Here is a 27,742-nt window from a genome sequence, read left to right on the forward strand (position 1 = left end):
AGAAGGATTAGATACTCAAATAATAGGCAGCTGAGTACGGAATTGGAATATATTGTTGTGTATTTATTCTGAGTATGCTTCTTTATCTTATTTTACATTATATTAATAACCAAAAAAAAAAAAAAAAAAAGTTGAGCTTTATTAAATTATAAATTTGGTCCCAACTTTTATAATATTGAAAATTATTGAGGGATGTCATGATTTTAGTGAATTATAATTTGGTATTTTTCTTTTATAATTTGAAGAGATTCAAACTTGTTTAATTTAAATTAATGCATTCAAACTCTTTAGCTTTCAAACTTTTTGATGTTTTAAAAATGTGTATGCTTTAATATTAATAATGATTGTAAAGAAAAAGCAAATTCTAAATTATTGGTATTTCATCATTGTTACAGAAGCGGAAGGAAGGAAGATGCATGATGCCTTTTCTTTTATTATTCCAATTCATCATTTTCTAATTATTATAAAAATACCTTCTACACTTAAAAGTAAGTCTTCTAATAGTAACTTTTTTTTACTCAAAATAAAATACGTTTAACCATGAAATTCTTATAATTTAGCCACCAAAATTTACACCTTAGTAATATATATATATATAGTGAGAGAGGGAGAGGGAGAGTTCTTTATTTTGTGGATTTTGTCTTAAAAAGAAAACAAAATTTAAAAAGTGTACTGGATTTAAAAAAGCCAATTTCTCATTACTGAAATTAAAGAAGTCCTTATTTATTGCTTAATTGCTGAAGATTTTGTGGCAGTATCCAAAATCCGACAACCAAGCTGAAAATGGGCCCTGGGGAAGCCCATTCTTAGACAAGAAAGCAAAGCAAAAGCCCATTAGTTCATATCAAAACTCCTCCCATAGCCCAAAAAGAACAAGGCGAGCCAGTTTCGGCCCATTCTTTCATATCATCTTGATTTGAAATTTGAAAAAAAAGGAAAAAAAAAATTATGAAAATCTACAGAAGCTTGTAGAAACAGCTGGTTCCAGAAAGAAGAATCTCGAAGCCTTTGCCACAGGGACACTTCAAACGAAGCTCCAATGAATCCCCCACCCTCTCCACTCCCACTGTTTCTTCTTCATCCTCTTCTTCCTTGCAACACTCAACTTTCTACGACAACAACAAAAAAAAAAAAAAAAAAAAAAAAAAAACATCCTAAATTGACAACAAAAAGGAAGAATATGAACATTCTTGTTTCTAAAAATCGTACCTTTTTGGTCTCATTTTCATCCCTTTTTTCCTCTTCGTGTTCTTGTTCACTCATCACTTCCTTCCACCATTCATTCATCTCCTTCAGTCGATCCTTGATTTTTCTCAGCCTCTGTCATTAAAATTCCCCAAAATAAGGTTTGAATTAAAGGGCATTAACAAAAACAAGAAAAGGGAACCTTTGAATCGGGGCTGTCTTCTTTGATCGAATCATTGACTCTCCCAATTGTAAGAGGGGAATCGGAGGTTTTGTCAGTGGAGGGAGTCGGGTCTGAAACCGTACGCCGGAGGGGCAGCGGCGGGAGCGCCGAATTGGGACATAAGCGCTTGGCTGGCGACGGAGGGGAGAAATTACGAGCTTCGGTGGGGTCGGAAACAGAGCGGGAGAGAGGGGAGAAATTACGAGCTTCGGTGGGGTCGGAAACAGAGCGGGAGAGAGGGGAGAAGGGAGTGGGATGGGCCGAGGAAGGGCCGAAGGGGATTGGGAGATCGATCTTGGAGAAGGAAGTGAGATTGTGTTGTTGAGGATCAAGAAGGTGCTTCTTGGTGGTGGCTGCGGGGTCTTGAATCTGCGTTGGGGAGCGTCGTTTCTTGTGTGTGGCAGCGCAGCGAGGTGGACGGCGGCCGCATGAAGAACAGAGTGGAGGACGACGGTGGTGGGTGCCGCCGGGGTTGAGGCAGAGAGTGGAGAAGCGGGAATCGAAATGCTGTTGTTCTGGGTTCTGGGGTTCTGCTGATTCTTGAATCAAATTGCTCATTTCTCCAAAATATTCAAAGATTGATTGATTATCGTTGAATGGGAACTCATATGATCACAATTTACCGCTTAATTCTTATCCCCTTCGATTATATTCTATGAATTTCCGATTATTATTATTATTATTTTTTTTTTAAACTTCAAAAATATTAATATTTGAGATTCAAAGGTGAAATAATGTTAATTACAGTGTTTCAAATTCTAATTAACCCCCACCACCAACAGAGAAGTGGGCCGACAGCCTGGTATTTGGGCCTTGGTTGTGTTGTGTTAGTCTTTATAACGAATTTCTTTGGGCCAATGAGGCCCAAAACCAAAACACAAAACTTGAGCTTTAGCTGGTCATGGTGATAATGGGCATCTACATTATGTTAGAAACTCGACTAAAATTGGCACAAAATCGAGAATGTTTCATTATTATTATTATTATTATTATTATTATTGGGAATAGAATTAGGCGTTAAGATGTAAATTCAGATTAATGATTGCATAATTAGTTTAGAAGTTGCTAAGAGAAATTTAATGATTGGAAATCACGTGTTTCATTCCAATAATTGAGGGAAAAAATGGTTCTAAAAAATAGTTTTTTTTTTTTTTAATAAGAAAAAGATAATGGAATATGAAATATTTATTTCAATAGGAAAAATAGTTCCCATCTTATCTTTATTAACTCACTGCCACACTAGAACAGTTGTTTGGAAGCATGCAAATTTTAATAATAATAAAAATAAAAATAAACTTTGTCCCAAATGACAAAAAAACAAACAAACAAGAATTAATAATTGTAAAAACAAAAAAGAAGGACACACGTGTCTATATTCTTTCAATAAATAAGTGAGCAAATAAAATTTTCTAAATTTAACTAAAAATATTATCTAACTAATAAAGTGTTCAAAATCTAACCATAAAAACACTCAAATCCGACAAAAAAAAAGAAAAAAAAAAAAGAAAAAAAAAAAAGCAAAGCATTTCGAGGGAAACCACGAAACAAAGGATAGACTTGACTTAAGGTTGGCAAGTGTGATCCTTTTTGGCGCAAACAATATTTTGTTAACCGTATTTATAGTTAAAATAGTTTTTTTTAGTTTAATAGAAAGAATTTGAATATTTAAATTTTAAATTATTTGAGAATTTCGCGTCACTATTTTTCAAATTCATTAGAAAAAATACTATGATTTTTCTATGTGAATACTCCATAAAAAGAAAGAAAATAAATCATTTAAAATTATTCCTAATAATTATTAACATTTTTGGGAACATTAAACATATTTGTAGCATATGTCACTAAACAATACGTATATATTTTGAGTGGGGACAAGGAAAATTGGAGTTTTTGGAAAGAGAATAAAAATATATCAATTTTTTTAATTTAAAAAAAGAAAAAAGAAAAAAGAAAAAGGCAAATAATTGAGTATAATGATGACGGGTGAGAATGAAATGAGGCTGAAGAAGAGGCCCATCAACGATGGCCCTGGCCCACAAATGAACGGCCCTGATATATGGAGGATAGAGACACATCAAAGGCCCACTTGCATAGGCTGTGTGCCATCTTCTTCCTTCTTGCCTGCTTCTATCCAAACCCTGCAATTTGCTTGTCTTTATTCATTCCCCACCCAACGCTTAACAACCCCTTTCATTCCATTTTGTTCGAGTTAAATTACCATTTTGTCCTTCCGTTCATTCCCATCAATTACGACTATAAAAAGTATTCGATAAATTCAAACTTTATAATCATAACAAAAAAATTAAATTAAATATAAACCATCATATATAAAATGATATATAGCCTTAAACTTTTCTCTCGATTCTATAATATCTCAATTTTATGTTGTAATGTATTCTTATTAATCCAATTTTACCCATATAAACTATTTTTAAAGATAATAAAGTAATTTTAAAATATAAAAAATTTGAATTTTATGAATAATAATAATAATAATAATAATAATAGGGGATGTGGTTAGGTATGTCCATATACTGCTAGCACTTTATGTAGGTACTAGATTTAGGGGTTTAGTGGGATAAATTGCTATGGTTAAAATGATAATAAATAAAAGGGCATTGGATGACGTGGCCAGCTGAAACCCTAACAGCATGAAAAACGTGTGATGTTTGCTCCCACCAAATATTAAATAAATTAACAATAAAACTTTTTTTTTAAGCAAAAAGACAATTGGCTTTTTTGGCATCACATTCGCCCTCTCCAAGGGCTTTTAAATTTCAATTAATCCTTAAAAAAACCAACTTTTTTTTCCTTAAAAAAAAAACAAAAAAAAAACAAAAACAAAACTTGTATTTTATTCTTAAAATTTACTAATACTTTAAATGTTTTTTCTTTTTATTCATATACTTGTCCAAAAACAATCGTTAACATCCCACCTAATTACAATATTGATGATTAAGCAACTCCGAGACCCCTTTCAAAATGGTCGATAGATTACTTTAGAGCAAATAATTTAAAATGTTTATAATACTCTGAGACCCCTTCTACTTAATTTGTGTTTATAATTTAAAATGTTTGAAGTAGGTAAGAATTTGATTCTATAACTGTTTTATAGAAAGTTACTAATCACAATATTTATTATTTTAGTTTTATGAGCCGATTTGTTTGTTTGTGATGATTAAAGGAATCGTGAGGGTGTAAAGTTTTAAATTAAGAAACATATTTTATATATTTCAATTTAATAAATACGACTCAGGTATGCATCAATAACTATTAATTTAAATTTTAAATTCACATTTAAAATATTAATAATCTCGTTATCTTTAAGATTAAGTAAAGATAAGCTTCATCTCCCCTCTTTAGAAAAAATTTGTATGATAGAGATTATTTGAGCTAACCCCAAATTAACCTTAAGTTTGGTTTTATTTATTTATTTATTTATTTATTGGAGGATAGGGGACAAAAGCTACCTTTTAGGTTAAACAAGGAAGGAAGATTATATTGGGTAAAAAAATGATTATTTAATTCTAATTTTGTAAACCAACCTATTAAAGATAATTAAAAGTAAATTAATTGTTAATATAATAAATAATTTTTGAACAATTTTGTTTTACCTTTTAAAAAGATTAGAGGAAATTAAGGGGTAGATATATATCGGAATTAAAATGGTAAAAATAATAATAATTAATTGAAGGAATTTAACCAACGTAATTATTCCGCAAGAGGTTCTGTGGTGGACCGGGTGTGAAGAGGTATTTGAGTAAAAGTAGGGGAATTTGTGTAATTAATAAAAATGAAAAAATGGGGAGTTTTCGTAAAAACCAAAAAAATAAGTGGTAGAAAAAGAAATATTGGGGTCAGTTTTATCACATGGGGGCAAGTGGAAAACAAACGTGTGTTAGCATGGAGAGGGTTGTTTTCATCCCTGAGACGGAAAGCTAGGAAAAAACGTGACTCTTTAAATTAATTATATTTTTTTTTATTTTAAATAAAAAAATAATTTTCCGATTTGTTCAGAGTGTAAACGCGACGGACCAATCAGGGAATGGGATTCCCTGTCTGTGATGACAGCTTGGCGACTTACTTTTATCTCTCCTCCCTTCATTTATTTATTTATTTATTTAATTTATTTAAATTGTGTCATTGTGTCCCATCTTCCGCTATAATTTAGAATTTTGAATAAGTTAAAAGCGGAAGTTGAAATTTAAGAGAAAAATAGAGATTGAGAATTGGCTACGCTTTTTAAAGGAATAAAATAAATGAACTAGCGATTATTTGCATTTGCAACATGTAGGCTGCCGAGTTTTTACATTTTTATAAGCATAAATTATTTACTGTTTTTTTTTTTTTGTTAATTAATTAATTATTTATTTATTTATTCTTTTGGATATGATATGACAAGCCTTTTACTTTTTGGTTCTTTTTTCCCCCTTAGATGCTTATTTCCCTCATTCTTTATTACCCATTTTGGAATATTTTGAGGAGCTCTTTGAATGCGCTTTTTGAATTTTGTTTAATTACCTTTTTTAAATTCTTTTTTCAATAATAATAAATCCATTAAGCTCCAATCCCACTTGTAATTTTTAAATATTGCTTTTTTTTTTTCTTTATATTCTTTTAAGTTGGGCATCGGGAACTTTTTTTTTTTTTTTTTTTTTTTTTTAAATTTTTAGTTATTATTGGTTAAAGTTAATGTATTTCTATAAATATTTAAAAAAAAATAAAATTGTAAAATCAAGGTTGTGTTGGGTTGATAGGTGGAGAGTTCCGAGTTAAACTCAACTAGCTTTTTCCACTCCTGGCTACTTCCCCGATTTAATCGGCGATTCATTCTTACAGCTTCTGCTTTCCGTCGCACTGTCTCCCTCCTCCACTCGCTTTCCTCCTACATTGTTTTTCTCTCTCTAAAACTGAAATTCAACCTAAATGCATTTCAAATAAATGTTAATCTCAGTTGCATCAATTCCACCTTTCGCCTCCGCCGCGAACTTTCGACCCGTACGGTAACTCATCACTTCTCCACCGGATTGAACACCTCTCAGTGTATGGAATGACGGACTGCCGATTACCATCGGTCATGAATTTCTGGGCGGATGAGAACGCGTCGATGATGGACGCATTTATGAGCACCGATCTGAATTCCTTCTGGGTTACGCCGCCGCAGCCACAGCAACAGCAACAGCAACTTCCTCAGCAGCCGTATGCCTCTGTTTCTGCTGCGTCGGACCCGAGTAAAGGTGTCGGTCAATCGTTACCGCCGTCGTCTATGGCGGTTTTCAACCAGGAGACTCTCCAGCAGCGCCTCCAAGCTTTGATTGAAGGCGCTCAGGAGAGCTGGACTTACGCTATCTTCTGGCAGTCTTCGTATGACTGCTCCGGCGCCACCGTCTTGGGCTGGGGCGATGGGTACTACAAAGGCGAAGAAGATAAAGGCAAAGAAAAGGCCAAATCGAGTACCTCAAAATCAGAGCAGGAGTACCGTAAGAAAGTCCTTCGCGAGCTCAATTCTCTCATTTCTGGTTCACCTACCTCTGAAGACGACGCCGTCGACGAGGTTGTCACCGATACCGAGTGGTTCTTCTTGGTGTCGATGACTCAGTCGTTCGTCTCCGGCGTCGGTTTACCGGGACAGGCGTTTTTCGACTCAAACCCTATTTGGGTTGCGGGTTCGGATCGGCTTGCGGGCTCGTTCTGTGAACGAGCCCGTCAGGGTCAGGTTTTCGGGTTGCAGACGGTGGTTTGTATTCCGTCGACGAATGGAGTCGTGGAATTGGGGTCGAGTGAGTTGATATGCCAGAGCTCCGATCTGATGAATAAGGTTAGGGTTTTGTTCAATTTCAATAATCTGGAGGTTGAAACCTGGCCAATTAGTGGTGTTGACCAAGGGGAGAATGACCCATCTTCGCTTTGGATCACTGAGCCATCAAACGCCATTGAAATTAAGGACCCTGCGACTGTGAGTAGTAACAACAACAACAACAACAACAATCCTGTGGCTTCTGCTCCAACTCCGACCACCACAAACAGCCAGCCGATTTCCAAAATTACATCACAGATTGAAACCCCCAAATCAAGCGTTGTTACTGAAACTCCAACCTCTGTTCCTCCTTCTCAAAATAGCCACCGACAGTCGCAGGCGGTTCAGACACAGAGCTTCTTTACCAGGGAATTGAACTTCTCTGAATTTGGGTACGATAATAGCAGCTTGAAGGATGGGAACTCACATTCTCTCAAGCCGGATTCCGGCGAGATTCTGAACTTCGGTGAGAGCAAGAGGAGTTCCTTTCCCAAAACAGATACCTTGCCGTCGGGCAATTCCCAATTTGGAGCAGATGAGAATAAGAAGAGATCCCCTCCTTCACGTGGGAGTAACGAAGAGGGGATGCTTTCTTTTACTTCTGGTGTGATTCTTCCATCCTCAGGCGCTTTGAAATCGGGTGGTGGCATTGGCGATTCCGATCACTCCGACCTTGAAGCTTCGGTGATCCGTGAGGTGGAGAGTAGTAGAGCGGTGGAGCCAGAGAAACGGCCTCGCAAACGGGGGCGAAAGCCTGCAAATGGTAGAGAAGAACCATTGAATCACGTTGAGGCGGAGAGGCAGAGAAGAGAAAAGCTAAACCAAAGATTCTATGCTCTTCGAGCTGTGGTTCCAAATGTATCAAAAATGGACAAAGCTTCACTTCTTGGTGATGCTATCTCTTATATCAATGAGCTCAGAGGGAAGCTTCAAACTGCAGAATCAGATAAGGAGGATTTACAGAAGCAATTAGATTCAGTCAAGAAGTTGATGATGTCTAATAAAGATTCATGTATATCAACCTCAAATCAACCTCCGCCAGATGAAGACATTAAAGCATCAAACATCCATGGAAACCACAGTGGTATTGAAACCGATGTCGATGTGAAGATAATCAGTTGGGACGCAATGATCCGAATCCAATCTAGCAAGAAAAACCATCCAGCTGCACGGCTAATGGCAGCTTTAGAGGAACTGGACTTGGATATCAATCACGCTAGCATTTCAGTGGTTAATGATCTGATGATCCAACAAGCCACTGTCAAGATGAGCCGATTATACACTCAGGAGCAGCTAAGGTTAGCTCTTTCGTCGAAATTAGGCGCACCTCGGTAGCCATCCTTGTCTCCTTCACTGTGTTATCTGAAGTAGCATTGGTTTAGATGAGCTCCGGCTGATGTGCAATATGCTAATGGCGTAAGCTCTGTAATATACTGTTGTCTACTTGTTGTTAGGTAGTGACGTCTTAGTATTTATGTGATCCTGAGATGATTCACATGAAGGAGTTATGTGAAGACTTTTATTGTGTATATACAAAGCCATAAATGTGAACCCCTGCAGGTTGATCTTTTGCAGATGACTGATAGTTTTGAATTTGGGTACTTGGTTTTTCTGTTTTCCAAGCGTCGAAACGGAACCCGACTTAGGTTAGGTCAGGTTTAGCCAGAATAGGTATTGAATCGATAGATCTTGGCCATAGTATAACTAATCAAGACGTATATTCTCAATTATGAGGTCGATAAAAAGTTAACATACAAGGATGTACTCATAAGCTTAAGCCTACATATCTACATCTCAGACCTGCAATTCTTCTTTCTGGCATCTGCTTTCCAATTTCGTCGACCGAGTACCTTTTTCGCTGTGTCGGAGACGACCTGTTCAGAAGGCGACTCCGAATGTGATTGCGTTTCTAATTGTGGTTCGAGATCGGAAGCTATGCACTGCATTTGAGTGTCACTGGTTGATGTTGTTGCAGGCATATTAGAACTGTTGCAAGAGTCTATGCACTGCATCTGAGTGGCTTGTTTCAGGGTCGAAGCCTTGTTTAATTCTTCTTCTAGACGTTTTCGAGCTCTATATCTGCGTTGCCTTTCTCTGTTCTTCATTCGACGAGTCATGATATCATTGTCTATTCTATAGTCTTTTGGTTGCAGATTTTTCATATTGTGGACGCTACGATCTGAATCTACACCAAAACAAATGAATAACTTGGAGGAACACCAAATACCTCGGAAAATGAAGATCTGGACGTGGAATGAAAGTATTCATCGCAGAAGAAGGGAAGAAGGCGAAGGGGGAGACTACAAAGATGTTGTATGTATGATGATTTCAGACGCACACAATCATGGGACGATTAAGTTGAAATGTTTTTTGTTGTGTTTTTTTTTCATATATGAGATGCGGAAGGAATGTTGGGAGTGTTCAATTATAATTGCTTAATTATTAATATCGGGGCGTGTATCACACATCAGGCGGTGTGCTAGTGAGAATGCTGGCACTCAAGAAATTGGATTGTGAGATCCCACCCGGTTGGATCTTTAAGTTTTTCTTAGTCATTTTATTCTTAAGATCACTCTCATTCGGATGTGGTTTCTGTTCATTCATATATCTTTCTTTTATTTGGATGTCACGATCGAAATTGGTGCAACAAATACCATTTCGATATGCAATTTTTTTTTTTTTTGTTGGTCACGTTTTTCATCCTTCAAATAAATTTCACGAAGATTGAATGAGTTACAAATAAGATTAAAATGGTGAGTCCTAATCCGTCTTATCAATTTTTAAAAAAGTGTGTTGTCGGAGTATTATTAAATGAATTTGTGTAATTGATTGTTGTTTAGTCAAACATTATTGACCATTGGTAATTAAATTAAGGAGGAAAGATGGTCAATTCATTTCATTAATAAGTAATCATTATAACAATGATTAAAAACGTAGTTGAAGTTTAATTAATTATTGCCTAATCACTATTAATTAATGGTTCTATTTTCAATTTGATTTAACAAATTTTAATGGTTGATGACAAAAATTGTTCCTCTCCCTTAAATCAAGTGGATAAGGGAAGAAGAATGGTCGGATTATGACAATTTTATATATGGATAGCCTTCCACAATTTGAAAAGTATATTCATCTATCCCATCAATTCAATTCATTCATAAATATAATTTTTTTAACATAATATTCCATATTAAACCAAGAAAGAAATTGAAACTATTAAAATTTCTAGAGATAATTTGGGATTAAAATTTTTAATGGGTTCGATCAAATTTATTCTTAAAATACGTAGATTTCTCGCATTTCTATATAATTACATTTTCTCCCTATGAATCAAACAAATAGAGTTTCGAAACTTTTTCAGGAACACATGAAGAATATCTGAAGTTTTATGCATATGTCAATTTCATTGGTTTGGCATTGACTCAAATGACAAACTTTATGCATAACCATACCTAATGTCTCTGTTTCTCATGTCATATCTTTTGAAATTATTTAATGATTGCAATTTTATTTAGCTGACATTATTGTGATATAAAATATATAAAATATTCTACAATCATAGAGTGATATATATATAAATATAAAATTGAAAATCAAAAGAATACAAAGATGGGAAAGCAGCAATAAAACAATTAGGTAGTTGTTTACCTAATTCACATTTAATTTAATTTTGAAGATTTCTAAGGCTGATATAATAAAAAAGAGTTAGTTCATGTCAATCACCGTGACACTGTGAAGTTAATTTAATAAGGTAAGCATGTAATAAATCATAAAGAAAAGGTTGATTATAACATACAATTGGTCAAACATGAATTGTTTGAAAGATGGAGCTGTCAACATTTCAAATAATAATTAATTATTTCGTGATATTATTAAAGATATGATCATCCAAATACTATGGACAATAATACTACTATTTTAAAATTAGCTAGAATGATTTACATTCTTTTATATTAATTTTTGTTAATAATGTTTATAATTTTATACTAATTAAATTTAGTAACTTGAGGTTTAATTAAGAAACATTATAATATCAATTCAAGATATCTAAAACAACGAATCAATGTAAGATATTAATATATAACACTAACATAAATGACATAAAATAAGATAATAAGCCTACGTCTAAGGGAGGAAACTGGGAGTAAAGTGTTTTTGATGAAAGATGAGCATAATGGGAGTCCTGTCCATGCCATTTACTTGGAGGACCAACTGTTGGGAATTGCTTTTCCAATCAAGACCAGAGGAAAGCAAAGAGAAAGAGAGAGAGAGAGAACCCAGATAGTATCCCCTTGAATGTAGATTAGGAAATCCGTATGAGCTAAGAACTCTCAGTTGTAATTAATGGGTGCCTTCTTAAGAACAGATAGGTATGTTCTTGAATGAATTTTCCACTTCTCTCTCTAGGGGAGTGAGTGTAATAAGAGCAATTTAGAGAGAGAAAGAGAGAGATTCTGAGAGGGGAAAGTTGCACATGCCCAACTGACAGAAATGGTTGTGTCAACAACAACAACAACAATATATTTCACTCATTTTTAGGAGAGGGTGGGAGTGTTTGATTGAGAAAGGTAAATTTCTTGTATGGCCCTACTCATTGCTGACCCCATTTTGGAGTGGAGTAGGAATACTACCCATGTGTGTGTATGTATGTATGGATGGATGGTTTCATTCATAATGCTTGCTACCCTAAAATCTACTTTCCAGATCCTATGCTACTATCATACACCACCAACATCAAGTATGCTTATATATCAATAACGCAATGCTTGAAATTAAAATCTGAAACAACCGAAACAGAGTGAATTAGAGAGATCAATAGTACAGAGTACATACATATGCTCAGGCCAACAAGCGCCAAATCCTCTTCTCAACTATGATTGTTTTTTGTGCGCAGAGATGTATGGGCCTGAAATGTCATTGTTACTCGATTCCCATTGTAATCATTGAATTTCATTTTAACGGAGCAAAAAACAATTTGAATAAACGAAACTGAAGAACACTTAATATCCCAATCAATTTGTTGGTGTAGTTGTTGTTGGAAGTAGAGAACATTTTGTTGTTGTTCATACAAGAAAATGAAATGAAATGAAAACCATACTCACAGTCGTGCAGCAAATTCCCCCCCTAACACACCGAGGAGAAGAATGGATAACGAAATCAAAATAAAAAAAATAAAAACAGAAGAAAGATGAACATAAAGAACAAATTAAGAAATTCAATGCCTCTTTCTCCTTTTCCTTTTTCAATACTATTTTCGTTCCTTCCTTTTTCCGAGAATCCTTCGTTCCTTCTTTTTTTCTAAAATCAGAGTGTTGATTTAGATGTAGAAGTACCTGCAGCAGCAGCATCAACGGCGCGAGCCATTCCTTCAGTGACGGACGTAAGCTTCTGCAGATTCAATTTCACAACTGTATCTGCAAATAGACGCGTATCCTCTTCCGTATTCCCTTCCGGCACATCCACGATGTACGATTCCAAAACCACCGTCCAGATCTGACCATCGCGCTCCATCTCATGCACCGTCGTCACAGACCGGTAGTTCCTCAACCGATGCTCACCGCCTGTGATACTGAAACCAGTCACATACCGATCGTCATCGAGTATATCGAGCCGCTCAGTACTCGTCGCTGCCGGAAGGCCAGAGATTACATTAACGTCTCTGGTGCATCCTACGGTCATTGTGAAGCCTTCAGCGACGGTACAGCTCTTGATGAAGTGCTTGTAAGTCTGAGGTTTATCAAAGCGGCGAACGACAGACCAAACGACGTCGCGCGGCGCACGGATGAGTTGAGAGAGGAGGGAGGAGCATTGGCCCGGCCGTAGTTCGTAGGAGTGAAACTGCAAGATGATGTGCTTCAGGTCATCGAACTCGTTCTGAGAAAATCCGTTTGGGAAGGCTAGGTGGTGGGAAGTAGCGGTGGTGGCGGCGGCAGCAGTGGCAGAGTCGTGATGCTGGTGGTCGAATTCTGACTGTTCGCCCTTTTCCATTTCTGTTAAGCGCTTTTTCTTTCCTTCCGCCACGGAAATGTCGGGCTTTAGACAAGAGAGAGAGACTTTTTATTAAACTTTTTTTTTTTTTTTTCCTCTCTTTTTATAATAAATAAAAAAATAAATATGAATTTTATTTTTCAATTTTCTGGTTGGAGCTGAAAACGGTTGGGGCAAAATGTCAAAGTAAGAAATAAGCATCATATTCCCTTTTAAATTTCGTGTCATTTAATTATAAATTTACTAAACATAATATTTTACCAATAATTAAAAAAATTAATATTTTTAAAATTCAATTATTCTTATTTGTTTATTTTTTTAATTTTAATTTAAATTTTGAAGACAAAACATTAATTATTGAACTATATAATTTGGTATGTTTTGAAAATTGGAGAGTTTGGATGGACTAATTCTTGTTAGTTAGATATCCTAATCATATGATGACAAATTTAATGAATAAAATTGCAACAGGGAATTTATAATTATAAATATTCATGATATTAGGGTTTGAAAAAAATAATAATTAGAATAATTAGGGGTAAACAACTTTATTATAATTCTGTCGCTAAATTAATTAATTAGAGATACAAAAAAATGACGTGGAAAAGAGGATGAGGCCGAAGCTCGCTGGAAATGAAAGTAAGGCGTCAGCATCATATGCCACGTCTTTTCCAGCTCATCAAATTAATTAACCCATTTCCCTTTTTCTAAGCATATCCATAATATATTGCCTTTTTTTTTTTTTTTTTTTTTTTTTTAAATATTGTCCCATCAAATTTATTTAATTTTATTCGACATGCTACATTAAGCTTCAACAATGCCCTCCTCCTACGAGAATTTAATTTAATAAATGGTTGATTAAAAATGAAAAAAAAAATTGAATTTAATTATATTAATTCATTAAAATGAAAAAAAATTAAATAAGTTTGGACATGAAGCATCCAACTGACCTCTTCAAGTCAGCTCACCCATGACTTGTCTGCTCCCCACTTCATTTTTTTAAAAATAAAAAATCATGAAAAATAAAATATTACTCAAAATAAAATAAAAAAAATAAAAATCTCTCTCCTCTTTCTTTTCTCTCTCTAGACTTTAATTTAATTTAATTAAATTTATTAGCCCCTACTTCATTATTAGCGGGACATAATGTTGGATAATCTAGAGTGTTGATGCATTTGATTCTCAACATTTTTAAATAATATTCTATTTATTTATTTATTTATTTATTTAATAAACTTTGTGTTTAGTTGACTCAATAATGTTATTGAATAATAATATTCCAGACACATTTGCAATTAGTTTTAAATATATCCATCCAGGACACAAAAATATTCTTATTTATTTATTTATTTATTTTCATAAAATGGAAATTATGATGTTTAATTAACAGCCATGACTTCTACTAGCAATAATTATAATTTTTCAATAAAAAAAAAACGAAATGAATTATTATTATAATTATTTTATAATAAATGAGAGATGAAACCAAAATATAATTATGTTGCTTAACATGTTAGCCAATGGAATGAGGAGAGAGGGTGGCAATCATTTAATGTAACAACATTTCAGCAAATCATACCATAAAGTTCAAAATGAAATAAATTAATGCTATCGTATAACATCTTAATCTTAATCATTACTCATTCATTTATATTCAATAAAATACAGTGAAAACATTATATTTGGTACAATAATTAAGATCCAAAATCAAGATTAGAAGCATAATAAGAGATCTATATATATATATATATATATATATATATAATTTGGAATTGGTGGGCACCGTCTTTTCCTTAGAGTGAAAGGCAAAAAGAAATGTTTCCAAAGTTTGCCCCAAATCAATATGAGACATAATAACAAAACCATACCTTATATTACGTTTAATCACCCACTAGAATCCGCTAGAATCCACTCTTTCGAGACCCAACATTTAGGGCTCGGCATTTTAGGACTCGGCATTTTAGGATGACCCCCTCTAGGACTCGGCATTTTAGGATGACCCCCTCTAGGACTCGGCATTTTAGGATGACCCCCTCTAGGACTCGGCATTTTAGGACCTAGCATCCTATGTGATCCCCTTTAAGACTCGGCATTTTAGGACCCAACATCCTATGTGAACTCCTTTAGGACTTGGCATTTTAGGACCCAACATCCTATGCGAACTCCTTTAGGACTTGGCATTTTAGGACCCAGCATCCTATGTGAACTCCTTTAGGACTTGGCATTTTAGGACCCAGCATCCTATGTGACCCCCTTTAAACCCCCTTTAGGACTCAGCATGTTAGGACCCAGCATCCTATTGATATATGCACAAAATCACTATCAAACATCTTTTTGTTAGTAAAAAACGCTATAAATTATGCGAGAATTAGAATGCAAGGTCTCTTATTATGATATTATATTCAAAGTACATTATCATTGGACATAGTGTATTCAAAGCTCTATGTTCTTAGGTTGATATCATACTAAATCACCAACAAACTCAAAAAGTAAACCTCGACACTTCTCGAAACATGGAGAATTGTGTTCTTGGGAAAAAGGAGGAGGAAGGAAGAAAAGCATTAGCAACCAAACATTCTCAAGTGTAGCCATTTGGGAGGAATCCCTTTCTTCACATTTTTGCAAGATCCTCCTTCATCCTTTCCACTCCTTGTCTTACCAAGTTGCCTTTTTGGAGGACTCTGTTGCTTCTTTTTCTGTTCATGTCTTTGAGTTTGAGGCTTCTCCTATCAAATGACAAAAAAAGGGGAGCTCAGATTCTAAGGAATATATCAAAACACAACCCACAACCCATCGATTATATACCGATCGACATCGTTCGTTTGACCGTAACGATGCTCGGTGTACTCACTGTCATTATCAGTATCAGTATCAGCTTCCAACCAACACCAAAATATTCAATGCCTCAAACAACATCAACTTGACTCAAAAAGTTTCATGACATGAAAAAGAAAAGCAAAAGCAAAAGCATAATGCTTAATTGATTACTCCCCCAACTTGAGGCAAAGGAATATAATTGCTGGATCATTTTATTTCTTGTTAATTTATCCTCTGTCCAAATCTTTGTCTGCTAGCAATTATTGTCTTTATTTTTTTTCTCTTTAAACCTGAATTTGGGAAATTTTTGAGGTTCCTCCATGGCTGGGATAATGGAATATGGGGTATGAAGACGATGGCTCCCCTCTGCAAAACTGTTTGGGAGTTGGAGATGATGAACTGATATCAGCTGATGTCTGTGTTGAACCTAATGATGAAGGGTTTGAGGAGCTGCCTGAATCCATCTCCAAACATAGCTGCCAATTAAGGCAAGAAATAATTTGAGAAAGATGATGAAAAAGAAAGAACATGTTATGAAGGAGGAATATTTGAACCTGGAAAAGTCTGTGCTCAAGAGATGCCACTCGATCCAACAATGAACCTTTAAAGTAAGTATCTTTTAGTGCAACATCCAAAGATATGCACTTCTTTTCCACGCCTCCCACTCTTTCCAACCTCTGTTTTTTCTCCAAATACTTCATCTATGCAAGAAATAACACACCCCCATATGTAAGTGAACCTCTAAATAACTATTTACAAGAAGAAAAACAGAGGAACTTACAACCAAATCCATGTAATCTAATCTGGAAAAAAGGGTCATTGAGGAAGAAGATGAGGAATGTTGTGGATGATGGGGTAATAGCTTTGCATAATCCTCCATTGGATTGGATCGGAGCTTTTGGTTTCTTGGAGAAATGGGTATGTTGTTTAGTTTTGTGGTTGCTTGTGAGGGTTTTTAGTGTGAAACAGTTATGTTTTCCCACTTTTTTCTGTTGCTGATTCAGGATAAGTATGGGATTTGGTTTTACTAAGTCAAGGGTTGAATTGAGCTGAAGAAGGACAGCCCAAAAGTGGTTTTGATTAGGCTGATCCATGGCTGCCCAATCATTCAAGGTCCAATAATGGAGCTTCATCATCTCCAGTCATTTTTAAGAAATGGGCTTGCCAATGGGTCATCTTAAGTTTTTGTCAGATCAGATTTTTCAAACGTGAAGTATGGGATTGATATTGATATCTCTGTTTGTCTTCATGCTCTAAAATTATATCATCATGGTTGTGTTCTTGTTTTTACCCCTTTTTTAAATTTTTATAGAGATAAAAGCTTTGTTTGTAACTTCGCCATCTTAGAACATTCTGGCTTTGAATGAAAAGAGTATTTTATAATTGTAACAACTAGCGGTATTGTCTGCTTTGACCATTAGATTACGTATTGTCGTTAGCCTCACAGTCTTAAAATGAGTCTTCTGGGGAGAGGCTTTCACACATTTATAATGAATACTTAGTTACTCTCTCCAACCGACGTGGAATCTCACAATTCATCCCCTTAGAGGGGAGCATTCTCTTTGGCACATAATAGCACAAGCGCACCATTGTCCGCTTCAACCCATTACGTATAGCCGTTAGTCTCATAATTTTAAAACACGTCTTTGGAAGAGATTTTCACACTCTTACCAAGAAAAAAAATTGATTCATTCTACTCTCTCCAACCGACCTCAGATCTTATAGAATTGACAATAAGAGGAGTAAAAAAATATAAATAAAAATACAAAATTGATCCTTTGGTATCTATACTGCCTTTATTGTGACAAGCATAATTTTCTTTTTTCAATAAAAAAAAAAAACAATACATAAAAAAGGAAAGAACTTTAACCTAATTTACAAATAGAGCATTATATTTCCGGGATCGTGTACATCGTAATGGAAAATAGTATCAGAAACATAATCCCTCTTGTTTTTCTAAAAATACCAACAATCAAATGCAAAGTTGATGAGTTCAGTTTTATTTCTTGCAGTATGCTCGGAGAGACTACAATGAATGGCCACAATGGCTTTTCTTTTAAGCCATAAGCTATGAACCAATATGAATTCAATTCCTTAACCTAAACTAGACCTGGTGATTTCGTATACCAAGAAGCAAGCTGCATTGGCTGGGACACTGCGGACAATGGCAGGTCCAAAACCCTTGTATAGCCCTTTAACTCCTTCTGAGGCCATGATTTTCCTGAAAGCATCAATGGAACCAGAAAACCTTGGGTTTTTGTAATCATCCACCTGAATTACGCTCTTGATAACATCAGTTGGATACACAGCTAGCCAAAAGGCAGCTCCAGCTACACCCCCAGCTACTATTAGAGACCCTCTTCCTAGATTCGAAGTGTCTCGACCTCCTGCAAACTGCTGTTTTAGCAGCTCGTAGGTGCCGAATGCCACAGCGTTTCCCGGAACTTCTCTTGCCAATGTTGGAATCAAGCCTTTGAAGAGACCCTTCACTCCACTTGATTGAAGAACATGCTTGGCTACATCGACTGGACCGCCATACTTCACTGCCACACCAACGGAACTGGATGTTGCCAATGCACTCTGAGCTTGCAGTCTGTTCTTTAACAAGAAAAAAAAAAAAATGAAGGTTGTAATGTCTTGTGAAGTTTCTCGTTCTTGGAAAGTCAAATAGTTTGCAGAGTTTAAGAAAAGGTTGTCCAAACCTGCATTTGATCAACTCAGTTGGACAAGCTAGAAGAGACACAGCAGTGCCAGCGCCAGCCCCACAAATCACTTGTTGGTGAACTTGAAGGGAGGCACCAGGATAAGGCCTAAAGAAGGACTCTATTTGTCCTCTTACACTGAAGAGAACAGCATTCAACGCAGCAACTGTAGCCAATGGAGCTCCCATACCTTTGTACAAACCTCTTGGGCCTTCTGAAGCTAATGTTTGTCTGACAGCATCCATTGCTCCAGAAAACTTGGGAACTTGGCCAGGAAGTGGTGCAGGTTGGCTTTGGAGCTTCACCTTAATTGTATCAAATGGATGCCCACATATCAATTGAGCTGCTCCCCCAGCAGTCCCAGCAGCAAGATCCTTCGCGACATCTCCCATATGGCTGATAAACACTTTGCTGCACTATTTCAAGTTCTTTAACAATCTGAAATGTTTATAAGCAGAGTAGCAGACTTACATGAGGGATGATTGAAGTTAAACCAAGAACAACAAAGGAAGAGTAAAGGAAGGACAAGGATCATCCTTCTCACCTTCTGCTTAACCTATATGTCACTTATAATCCTACCTAATAGAGAAGGTAACCAACCATGACTAACTCCAAACCAAATTAGAAATTAACACAATCACGACAGCAATATGAGGTTTGCACAAAATATTAATCTACACTGTCAGATTTGTCAGAATTTCAGTCTCATCAATCATGCTGAATGTGACGATAAATTCTTGTCATTTATTTCTTAGTCAAAAAGCTAAAGCTTGCATTGGAATAGTTACAAGACAGGACAAGACAAGACACCCTTACTTCTAGTACTTCAGATAAAAATCAAATCATCCGCTCAGATAGAATTTGAATTAGCAATCAGAACGCGTTGAAATATAAATTCAGAAGCTGTTTGATTACCAAAATCAGCTCCAGATTTCTGTGGAAACTGCTTCTGAATGCCTACAATCAGCTAAAACGATTCAAGGAGCACGAGAATAGAAGTCTAAATGATCGGTTACATGCAAGAACTTCACTGGACGGCAACTTTCAAATGTTTAATCAAAAAGAGAAAGACGTGTGGAAGCGGAAACCATTGATTGAGAAAAGAGAGAATCGGATAGATCAAAAACAGTTCATCATGATCCATAAGCCACCATCATACAAAAGTGACAAACAGTAACGATGGAAATGGAAAAATGAAAACATAGTTCAAACTCAACGAAATCTCATATTCGAACGGAAACAGAGCTACATTCCAAAACATCGAAGAAACCTTGAAATCTCACCGGAAGCGATTTGCAGGAAGCTGGAGAGACCTAGATCAGAAATGAGACACCGTAAGAGAGACGAAACAGCATTCGGCTTTGACCTCTTTCTCCCGGCGGCTGTCTTTATGTTACTTCACTTTACGGCGAAAAATTGGGCGAAAAGATTAAGACATTTGACCTTTTGACGATTATTTAAAAAATAAATAAATAAGGTATGACAGACTGTAATTATTCCTCATAAACAAAGCATTGAACTTAAACCTTAGACAGTAAATATAAATTCTAGTATTTAATTAATGGTTTGATTAGACTTTACCTACTAAATTCCAACCAAAACAATCTCGACACGTGTTGGTTCGACATTGTTAACCTTAAACCTTTTGAACTTAAGCTCTAAATGTTATGGGTATTTCGAAATGGGGTAAAAAAAATTATGGGTTAATTTTGAACCACGAAAGCAACACTTAAACAACTGTTACTTACTTTAGGATTATAATATATATTTTTATTTCAAAAAAATATATTTTTTTTTATAGTCTCATTGGCAAACTAAAATGGAAAAAAATAAAATCTGTTGGTTAAGATAATGATGGAATTATTTATTTGAGATTTGTATGGAATATGAATATAAATAAAATGAAAATCCCATATATATATTTATATATGGAAAAGAATATATAAGGAATAGGCTTTGAGTTCTCGGGAGGCCGTATCTAAAAAGGCATAAAATAAACCCTAAATAATAGAAAATTTTTAATTAGCCATTTTCTTGAAATTCAGTTTCTTTCGTTCTCCAGTTCTGTAACTTCCTTCACAAACTCCTCACTCTTTCTTCATCATCATCATCATCATCTTCTTCATTCGCTCTCAACTTCACTCTTTTGTTACCGAAAATCTCACATTTCTGAGAATTGGAAGAACAATAGGAATTGTGAAAGTGAAGTTTCTTTGTGTCCTGATTCTGTTTTTTTTTTTTTTTTTTTTTTTTTTTTTAATGGATTCACTTGATACTCCTCCGTCACTCTCAGCACCGTCCAACATGACGGTCGGAGTACCGATGGCGTATTCGCCAGGCATGTCCAACGCCAACAACAATTCCTCTTCCACGCTTGGTCTAAATCCGGCTACGGCACAGATGATACCGCCTTCTGCGCGATTTCCGTTTAACTCTGTGATCGCCCCTGCGTCCGTGCCTTTGGATTCTATGAATGTTTCTCCGTACGACGGATCTCATTCTGGGAGTTTCAACGCTGATTCGGGGAAGAAGAAGAGAGGACGGCCGAGGAAGTACACGCCTGATGGTAACATTGCCTTAGGCTTAGCACCTACCACTATGGCGTCTTCTGTCGGTCACGGGGATCTGAGCGGCACTCCTGATTTGGAGCAGCCGGCGAAGAAAGCGAGGGGAAGGCCACCAGGCTCGGGGAAGAAACAGATGAATGCTATTGGTATCGTCAATTGAATTACTCTTTTGTTTTTCTTTGTGTTGGAACTGCATTTTTTTGTTCATATTAATTGATATTATCTGGACGTTTTGTTGGATAGGATCAAGCGGTGTTGGTTTTACTCCTCACGTAGTATGGGCGAAGCCTGGTGAGGTGCGTATTCTATATAATTCTTAGCTTGTTTTTTATATAATTATTGAAATTTGAAAGATTGTTCTTTTTAAAGTGATCTTTAGTTTAAGCGTTGAAGATTAAGCGCGTTTATTAGAATGACTGCAATGCACGTAAAAGAACATGCTGTAATTGGGAAGTGATGCAGTAGCCCCTTGTTTCTGTTTCTAGTTCTAGGAAAACTACGGATTTTGTATAAAACTACATTCAGAATATGTTGTATTAAATGGGATACTGGATTTCTGGATGTCTCCTTGGCTGGTCCATTCTAGTTATATCCATATTAGAGTTCTTCATTTATCAATTTTTGTGGAGAAAATGTGACATTCCTGAATTTATCTGTTAGATCATGTGATATCTACAACCAAATATGAATTATTTCACAACGCAGAAATTATTTTGCATTGTATATGAAATCTAATGTAATTTTTTTTATCCTTTTTAAGGAACCAAATATCCTTGACTTCGATATTGATAAACGATAGACTGAACTATTAGCTAAATTATGACGGCATTGTCATAAACTGATTTGAGCTTGATTATTAATGCATTGATATCATTCCATGAAGTTTTAGCTTGTTGTTGGAGTGAATTCAGTCAATTTAGGTATGTTGTGGAGGCTCTGTATATTTGATTTAAGAAATGATTATAAGTAATATTGAAAACAAAGGCAACATTCTTCTCAAAAGGAAACAGAAGTAGCACAAAAAGAATGAATTTTGTAGTCGCGTAAACTTAGCAACTACCTTGTGAACATGGTTTTTTTTTTAGGTAGAAGTTGCCAGAATGCAAATTGCGTGCAATGAACAAGCGTAAAATAAATTGTATGTTATTGATGTAGTTTTTTTACTTGGAAGCTGTCAAATTTCCTGTTATAAGCATCCAAATGGATATCTTGTTATTTGCAACATGATTTTAAGATTTACATTGTTCCTCTGAGCTTTGGATTAATTTTACTTCTCTCTCGGTAGTCCTTTTTTTATTTCTTGACAAATCTTTTTATCAGTGGTGTTGGGAGTTCTATTTTTTAGATTATCCTTTTCATGGTTTATTGTTAATTACGACTCTAGTCGGTTTGGAGAAAGTTAGAACATAGTCCCTACAATTTTAAAAGTTAAAATTTCTTATGGTTTGATAAAACTTTATAAGTGGTCCATATGGTTTGATAAATCTCCACGAATACAGTAAGTACTACTTTTTCCAGTTTCATTAAACTAAAGGACTAGTTCTAATATTTAAAAGTACAAGGACTAAATTCCAACTTTCTAATAGGTCAACTAATCTGGTAGAAAGTATGTAAGCATAGCTATGATTCATCTCTAATAGGTCATTAGTTTGTAATTCTATGTATTGCACGAGTTTGGAGGTGAGGATGCCTGCAAGTTTGATGGTTCCTTTTCTTCATTTTAGTGGAGAGTTATTGATAGAAGTAATATTTTATTGGAGACTCTTAGGTCGTAATGCGGGTTTCATGCTTACATGGTTGCAGGACGTAGCAGCAAAAATTTTGGCCTTCTCACAGCAAGGACCACGAACTGTCTTCATTCTCTCTGCAAATGGTTCCATCAGTAATGCTACTCTTCGACACTCAATGACATCTGGTGGTTCTGTGACATATGAGGTGCTTATAATTGTTTTTGAATTGCATAGCTGATTGACTCTCTGCATGGATATAATTACTAATGTTTTATCATATCTAGTATTTGCCTCTTTGAATTAATCATCAACTCATGTAAACTTGAAGCCTTCGCTGAATTCCAATCTGATAGCTATTGAATCAACTACATGAACCTTGGATAGCAAATGGAAAAGGATTGTTCAATTTAAGTGTGCTCAGGTTAGGATAACATTTGTTTCCAATAAGTAGTAGGGACATGCTCCCTCCCAAGTATGCACAGTCCTTTTCAGTTCTGATGTTGTAGAGATTCTGTGATTCATAGGCAGTGTTTCTAAGGTTAGGCAGGAGCCACATGTGCCTGCAAAGTGCATTCACGTGGACGATCGTCTGGGTCACCTTTTCTATAACCATTTGCACTACAGTGAAAAAAGGCAATCACCAAGTTTCTTTTTGCCTTTTCTTCTCCTTTTCTACTACACTAATTAAGAGATTCTGATCTCTTTCAGCATCTCTTGAAGGTAAAAACGGTATAAAAAACCTATATTATTAAAAATATATATTATGCCATTGCTAAATCATCTTATGTTATGTTACCATGTATTCTAATTTTGATGTAGAACTGAATTTTCTATTTCGAGAAATGCACTTTACTTGGCTCAGGTGACATTGTGTGCCTTCCCATGATTTAGCAATAAACTTATCGTCACTAAGTGAGAACGTTTCTGATAATTTTCTAGACTTGAAGTTATCACCATTAAGCTAAGGGTTAAGGAAAGGGACTCCCTGGTTGATAAAGGAGAGAGTGAAAGAAAAAATGCACATGATTATTGCAAGATGGACAAATAAAAGAAAAAAGGGCTTGGTCCATATGAAGATAGGCCGAGTGGCCTTTCTTGGAAGGGCTCTCAACAATTCCTACACAATCGATCTTTCCACTGGAAATTAAATAGGTGCCAGTTGATATTAAAGAATATGCCGAGATGATTCGTAGAGGTTATGGCTGTAGGTAGTAAAAGTATAAAACTAGAAAATATAGACTTTGTGACAATAAAACGCCGTAGGAACTCCGTACTAGTGCCAGTAGAACAGGTGCAATATGCTCTGCTTTGAGTATGTGATCAATTCCCTATGAAAATAGGCGCAACCTTATATAGGATCAGTTTGAGATCGATTCTAAAAGAAAAACATTTATCTAATCTTATGCAGGGGCAGTATGAGATAATCTCTCTGTCAGGCTCCTTTATGCTCTCGGAGAATAATGGAACTCGAAGTAGAACAGGTGGTTTGAGTGTGTTGCTGGCTGGGTCAGACGGACAGGTTCTTGGTGGTGGAGTTGCAGGAATGCTAATGGCAAGTTCCCAAGTACAGGTACAACGTTTTTTTTTTTTTTGTACCTGGGTATCTTTATTTCAAAGAAACTGTTTAACACTCATAACTTCTGTCTGAAGCGCTTCAAAGGCGTCATGTACTTGATAGACTTCACAAATCATGCTTTACAAACTCTGATTTCATTGCATCCTCAGGTGGTTGTGGGAAGTTTTCTCGAGAATGATAAAAAGTCCAACAACACAGGTATGCTGAATTCTGGATCTTCTGCTTCACCATCTCAAATGATAAACTTTGGTGGTGCAGCAGCAGCAGCTGCAGCCAGCCCTCCATCGTTAGGGGCATCGAGTGGCGAGTCGTCTGCCGACAACGGAGGCAGCCCTCTTAACAATAGGCATCCCGGAATGTTCAGTAATAGCAGCCAGCCAATCCACAACATGCAGATGTACCACCAATTGTGGGCAGGCCAAACACAGCAGTGAGGATTTATTTTGCAACTAACAGGGAGAAGCGCATTAGGATGATGATGATGATGCTCTTCAGTCTACACACATTCAACATCGTTTTGTGAATCTAACTTTCGCAATCAATTACCAAAAGTATTTTATAGAGGGGCTTATGTTTATTTATTTAGGTAATTATTAAGAAAGATTATTATTTCAATCTTGCTTCTGTTAACCCCCCTCTTTCTGCAGCACTGAAGGAAGCATGGCGCTATAACAAGATCCTCACATTTTTTATGGTAAAATAATTCGAGATTTTTAGCACGTTCTTAAGTTACCGACTCACAAGAATAAGAATGCCTGTCAACGTGTATCCAGACAATTAAAAGACGCCACAATCCCATCTTGCATTATAGCACTTATCTTATGGTGTTGTCTTTTGAACAAGTATGAGTTATATAATTATTTTAAATCTATATATAATTGATACAAAAGAGAGATATATAAAGAGGTTATCAAAGTCGATTTCAAATGTCCAAAAACGTAAGAAAGGAAATAAATAAATAAAATAAAATGAAATAAAAAACCGTCGACAGCAGGGTTCGAACCTGCGCGGGCGAAGCCCAACAGATTTCAAGTCTGTCTCCTTAACCACTCGGACATATCGACTATTTGGTGATTTTGGCATAACTTTTTCTTTACAAATAATTACACACCGACAAATTGACCGAGTCAAATCCGTACAAAGGCCGCGTTAGTTTTAAGACGAAACGTAAGCCAACACTGACAGCTAATTCAACCATTACGTGTCTTTTCTTTTCTTTTCTGTTGTTTTTTAATCCGTAGACAGTACAAATATTAACTTAATTTTTTTTTAAAAAACTCACGCTTTTCTATTATTTTCACACTCATCACCTACCTTATTTTACATTACTTTTTTTTCTTCTTCAAAAAATTAGTTTCCAATTAACAAAAAAAAAAAAAAAAAAAAAAAAAATCCTTTTAATTCACTCCAATATTTTTTAATTCACCCCAATGGGTAAGCTTTTATATATATTTGAGTAGGAACATACGAAAGTAAATGAAGTATCTTAAGTGAATCTTAAATGAAGTACATATTCCAGCCTTTTATCATTTGCCTAGAATCGTCAAATGTCTCGTCAACATCAAAATTATATCCCACAATATGATCACTAAACAAATGTTTTTTTTTTCCATATAAATGGTAACAAAATTTGGATATAATATTTGATTAAAATCCGAAAGCAAAGCAAAAAAAAAAAAAAAAAGGCAATAATGGTTCCACTTTGAAGGCCCTATGACTTACTTGTCTGTCTGAGTCTGTGTGAATGAGTCAATCAACTGCTTTAAGTTGACCCCACACCCTTAAATGGAGTCGGCAACGGCTCAAAATCCCAACTCCAAACTTCGACATTACCCAGAAGATTCTTCAACGGATCCTTCGATCCAGAGAGAGAGAGAGAGAGACCCTTCACCAATAAATACAATTACCCTCCACCAATTCAATCCCTCCTCTTCCATCTTTTCAATCTCTATATAAACATCCATTCATCTTTCCCCTCACATTCACTCCCAACAATGGATTGCTTGGTCCTCCTCCCCTGCTACGTCATGAAGAGACGACGCCGGAGAACCGCCCCACGCCCCACCTATCGCCGCCTCAACAAATCGGAGAGCCTGGTAAGGGTGGTGGTGGGAAAGGAGAGGACAGAATTCCTGGTAGACCCATTTGTTTTAGAAGAAAACCCTTTTCGGGTTCTGATGGAAAAGGGAAGATTCGAAGAAAAACAGGGAAAAACAAGGGAAGAACACATATTTTTTGTCGATGTTGATGCTATTTTGTTCGATCACTTGCTTTGGCTCATCTACAACGATTCTTCCTCTTTGCTTACCCTCAATCTAGACGAAATTCTTCACTTTTATTCTCAAGACTTTTAATTCAATAATCAAACATACGATGCAAATAATATTGATCATGAGTTTATAATCAAAAAATACTATGTTCATTGATATGAAGTCTTTTACAGAAGCTCAAAACAGAGCCACGATAGGTTATGCTTAAAATAGACAATATCATGCCACTGTCGAGAATCATTTCTTAAACACCCTCGTTCAATTTTTTGTTAATATGTTTTATATCCCTCAATTGGGTGTAAGAAAAATCAAATTTTTATCCAATTACAATGAAACTCATTTTTACTATTTTACCCAACTAGGGTAAATTCCGGCCTTAAATAATTTGATCCAATTTTAAGCCCACTAGAGCTCTTTTAAATGGGCTTTGTACTTAACAAAGCCCAAACTGGCCCAATGTTTACTTTTCGTATTCCCTTTTGTTATTAATAAATATTCCTTTTATCCCTTTTAAAGTACTAAAATCCTTTATTCAACCAACATTTCATATTAGTCTAAATATAAAAAACAAATGTTCTATTTTTCAAGTTAATTTCGTTGAAAAATGCTTCCATTTTGTTTTTTCGTTACTACTTATACGTAAAATGTTGACATAACATCATTTGATCCGTTCGTATGATGTGATAAATAGAAAGAAAACTCGTACAAAAAAAAAAAAAAAAAAAAATCTTTTTAAAAATCATTAATAAACTCACCCAACATAGCTTCTCTTATTCTACTTACAATACAAAACAATACTTCAATAATTACATAAATAGTAGCAAAATTATATATATATATATATTTAATATAAATATATTAGTAAATACTTAATCAAAGTTTAAGCACCA

The 27,742-nt window shown here is 35.5% G+C and overlaps 8 protein-coding genes and 1 non-coding gene across 16 annotated transcripts; 3 read left to right on the plus strand and 6 right to left on the minus strand.

Annotated features, from left to right (window-relative positions):
• Positions 1 to 820: 820 nt before the first annotated feature.
• LOC111795544 (uncharacterized) lies at positions 821 to 2,073 on the minus strand. Its single transcript, XM_023678033.2, has 3 exons — positions 1,388 to 2,073; positions 1,210 to 1,320; positions 821 to 1,109 (listed from the first exon to the last, which is right to left on the minus strand). The coding sequence occupies exons 1-3, from the start codon at positions 1,964 to 1,966 to the stop codon at positions 957 to 959; spliced, it is 843 nt and encodes a 280-aa protein (XP_023533801.2). The 5' UTR covers positions 1,967 to 2,073; the 3' UTR covers positions 821 to 956.
• A 4,174-nt stretch (positions 2,074 to 6,247) lies between these two features.
• LOC111795418 (transcription factor MYC2) lies at positions 6,248 to 8,779 on the plus strand. The gene has a single exon (XM_023677831.2). It carries the CDS (start codon positions 6,459 to 6,461, stop codon positions 8,538 to 8,540), a length of 2,082 nt encoding a protein of 693 aa, XP_023533599.2. The 5' UTR covers positions 6,248 to 6,458; the 3' UTR covers positions 8,541 to 8,779.
• Positions 8,780 to 8,906: 127 nt separating this feature from the next.
• Positions 8,907 to 9,367, minus strand: LOC111794968 (uncharacterized). Its single transcript, XM_023677188.2, has one exon. The coding sequence runs from the start codon at positions 9,365 to 9,367 to the stop codon at positions 8,993 to 8,995; it is 375 nt and encodes a 124-aa protein (XP_023532956.2). The 3' UTR covers positions 8,907 to 8,992.
• A 2,815-nt stretch (positions 9,368 to 12,182) lies between these two features.
• Positions 12,183 to 13,273, minus strand: LOC111795000 (abscisic acid receptor PYR1). Its single transcript, XM_023677222.2, has one exon. The coding sequence runs from the start codon at positions 13,188 to 13,190 to the stop codon at positions 12,507 to 12,509; it is 684 nt and encodes a 227-aa protein (XP_023532990.2). The 5' UTR covers positions 13,191 to 13,273; the 3' UTR covers positions 12,183 to 12,506.
• A 2,274-nt stretch (positions 13,274 to 15,547) lies between these two features.
• On the minus strand, positions 15,548 to 16,923 carry MSP2 (microspore-specific promoter 2). Of its 2 annotated transcripts, none has more exons than XM_023677223.2 (4): positions 16,789 to 16,923; positions 16,562 to 16,708; positions 16,298 to 16,483; positions 15,548 to 15,916 (listed from the first exon to the last, which is right to left on the minus strand). In XM_023677223.2, exons 1-4 carry the CDS (start codon positions 16,885 to 16,887, stop codon positions 15,752 to 15,754), a joined length of 597 nt encoding a protein of 198 aa, XP_023532991.1. In that variant the 5' UTR covers positions 16,888 to 16,923; the 3' UTR covers positions 15,548 to 15,751. The 2 variants fall into 2 exon arrangements, with proteins under 2 accessions (XP_023532991.1, XP_086979909.1); XM_087123783.1 differs by having other exon boundaries at positions 16,792 to 16,920.
• A 939-nt stretch (positions 16,924 to 17,862) lies between these two features.
• Positions 17,863 to 20,153, minus strand: LOC111794999 (mitochondrial carnitine/acylcarnitine carrier-like protein). 5 transcript variants are annotated; one of them, XM_087123709.1, is made up of 4 exons: positions 19,993 to 20,121; positions 19,625 to 19,666; positions 18,710 to 19,120; positions 17,863 to 18,600 (listed from the first exon to the last, which is right to left on the minus strand). In XM_087123709.1, the coding sequence occupies exons 3-4, from the start codon at positions 19,099 to 19,101 to the stop codon at positions 18,102 to 18,104; spliced, it is 891 nt and encodes a 296-aa protein (XP_086979835.1). In that variant the 5' UTR covers positions 19,102 to 19,120; positions 19,625 to 19,666; positions 19,993 to 20,121; the 3' UTR covers positions 17,863 to 18,101. The 5 variants fall into 5 exon arrangements, with proteins under 5 accessions (XP_086979835.1, XP_023532987.1, XP_023532986.1 ...); XM_023677219.2 differs by lacking the exon at positions 19,625 to 19,666 and having other exon boundaries at positions 19,993 to 20,153; XM_023677218.2 differs by lacking the exon at positions 19,625 to 19,666 and having other exon boundaries at positions 18,710 to 19,147; positions 19,993 to 20,147.
• Positions 20,154 to 20,666: 513 nt separating this feature from the next.
• On the plus strand, positions 20,667 to 25,197 carry LOC111794998 (AT-hook motif nuclear-localized protein 8). Of its 3 annotated transcripts, none has more exons than XM_087124379.1 (6): positions 20,667 to 21,422; positions 21,520 to 21,572; positions 23,080 to 23,211; positions 24,415 to 24,576; positions 24,732 to 24,780; positions 24,841 to 25,197. In XM_087124379.1, exons 1-6 carry the CDS (start codon positions 20,969 to 20,971, stop codon positions 25,014 to 25,016), a joined length of 1,026 nt encoding a protein of 341 aa, XP_086980505.1. In that variant the 5' UTR covers positions 20,667 to 20,968; the 3' UTR covers positions 25,017 to 25,197. The 3 variants fall into 3 exon arrangements, with proteins under 3 accessions (XP_086980505.1, XP_023532985.2, XP_086980504.1); XM_087124378.1 differs by having other exon boundaries at positions 20,669 to 20,911; positions 21,003 to 21,422; positions 24,732 to 25,197; XM_023677217.2 differs by having other exon boundaries at positions 20,668 to 21,422; positions 24,732 to 25,197.
• A 367-nt stretch (positions 25,198 to 25,564) lies between these two features.
• TRNAS-UGA (transfer RNA serine (anticodon UGA)) lies at positions 25,565 to 25,646 on the minus strand. Its single transcript has one exon. It is a non-coding gene; the product is annotated as a tRNA-Ser (tRNA).
• An 850-nt stretch (positions 25,647 to 26,496) lies between these two features.
• LOC111795770 (uncharacterized) lies at positions 26,497 to 27,176 on the plus strand. Its single transcript, XM_023678343.2, has one exon. The coding sequence runs from the start codon at positions 26,577 to 26,579 to the stop codon at positions 26,934 to 26,936; it is 360 nt and encodes a 119-aa protein (XP_023534111.2). The 5' UTR covers positions 26,497 to 26,576; the 3' UTR covers positions 26,937 to 27,176.
• The last annotated feature ends 566 nt before the right edge of the window (positions 27,177 to 27,742 follow it).

This window comes from Cucurbita pepo, chromosome 5 (genome assembly GCF_057944985.1).
Source record: "Cucurbita pepo subsp. pepo isolate OVF chromosome 5, ASM5794498v1, whole genome shotgun sequence".
Taxonomy (NCBI): domain Eukaryota; kingdom Viridiplantae; phylum Streptophyta; class Magnoliopsida; order Cucurbitales; family Cucurbitaceae; genus Cucurbita; species Cucurbita pepo.

What these genes read in the sequence shown, in the direction of transcription:
- LOC111795000 (XM_023677222.2), bottom strand. Translation starts at nt 13,190, where the DNA reads ATGGAAAAGGGCGAACAGTCAGAATTCGACCACCAGCATCACGACTCT.
- LOC111794968 (XM_023677188.2), bottom strand. Translation starts at nt 9,367, where the DNA reads ATGAAAAATCTGCAACCAAAAGACTATAGAATAGACAATGATATCATG.
- LOC111794999 (XM_023677219.2), bottom strand. Translation starts at nt 19,101, where the DNA reads ATGGGAGATGTCGCGAAGGATCTTGCTGCTGGGACTGCTGGGGGAGCA. An exon ending in ACTGAGTTGATCAAATGCAG is followed by an intron (nt 18,601 to 18,709) that starts GTTTGGACAACC and finishes GTTAAAGAACAG; the next exon opens with ACTGCAAGCTCAGAGTGCAT.
- LOC111795418 (XM_023677831.2), top strand. Translation starts at nt 6,459, where the DNA reads ATGACGGACTGCCGATTACCATCGGTCATGAATTTCTGGGCGGATGAG.
- LOC111794998 (XM_023677217.2), top strand. Translation starts at nt 20,969, where the DNA reads ATGGATTCACTTGATACTCCTCCGTCACTCTCAGCACCGTCCAACATG. An exon ending in GTGGTTCTGTGACATATGAG is followed by an intron (nt 23,212 to 24,414) that starts GTGCTTATAATT and finishes AATCTTATGCAG; the next exon opens with GGGCAGTATGAGATAATCTC. An exon ending in TGGCAAGTTCCCAAGTACAG is followed by an intron (nt 24,577 to 24,731) that starts GTACAACGTTTT and finishes TTGCATCCTCAG; the next exon opens with GTGGTTGTGGGAAGTTTTCT.
- LOC111795544 (XM_023678033.2), bottom strand. Translation starts at nt 1,966, where the DNA reads ATGAGCAATTTGATTCAAGAATCAGCAGAACCCCAGAACCCAGAACAA. An exon ending in AAGACAGCCCCGATTCAAAG is followed by an intron (nt 1,321 to 1,387) that starts GTTCCCTTTTCT and finishes TTTTAATGACAG; the next exon opens with AGGCTGAGAAAAATCAAGGA. An exon ending in ATGAAAATGAGACCAAAAAG is followed by an intron (nt 1,110 to 1,209) that starts GTACGATTTTTA and finishes TTGTTGTCGTAG; the next exon opens with AAAGTTGAGTGTTGCAAGGA.
- MSP2 (XM_023677223.2), bottom strand. Translation starts at nt 16,887, where the DNA reads ATGGAGGATTATGCAAAGCTATTACCCCATCATCCACAACATTCCTCA. An exon ending in TAGATTACATGGATTTGGTT is followed by an intron (nt 16,709 to 16,788) that starts GTAAGTTCCTCT and finishes TTTCTTGCATAG; the next exon opens with ATGAAGTATTTGGAGAAAAA. An exon ending in TTGAGCACAGACTTTTCCAG is followed by an intron (nt 16,484 to 16,561) that starts GTTCAAATATTC and finishes CTTAATTGGCAG; the next exon opens with CTATGTTTGGAGATGGATTC.
- LOC111795770 (XM_023678343.2), top strand. Translation starts at nt 26,577, where the DNA reads ATGGATTGCTTGGTCCTCCTCCCCTGCTACGTCATGAAGAGACGACGC.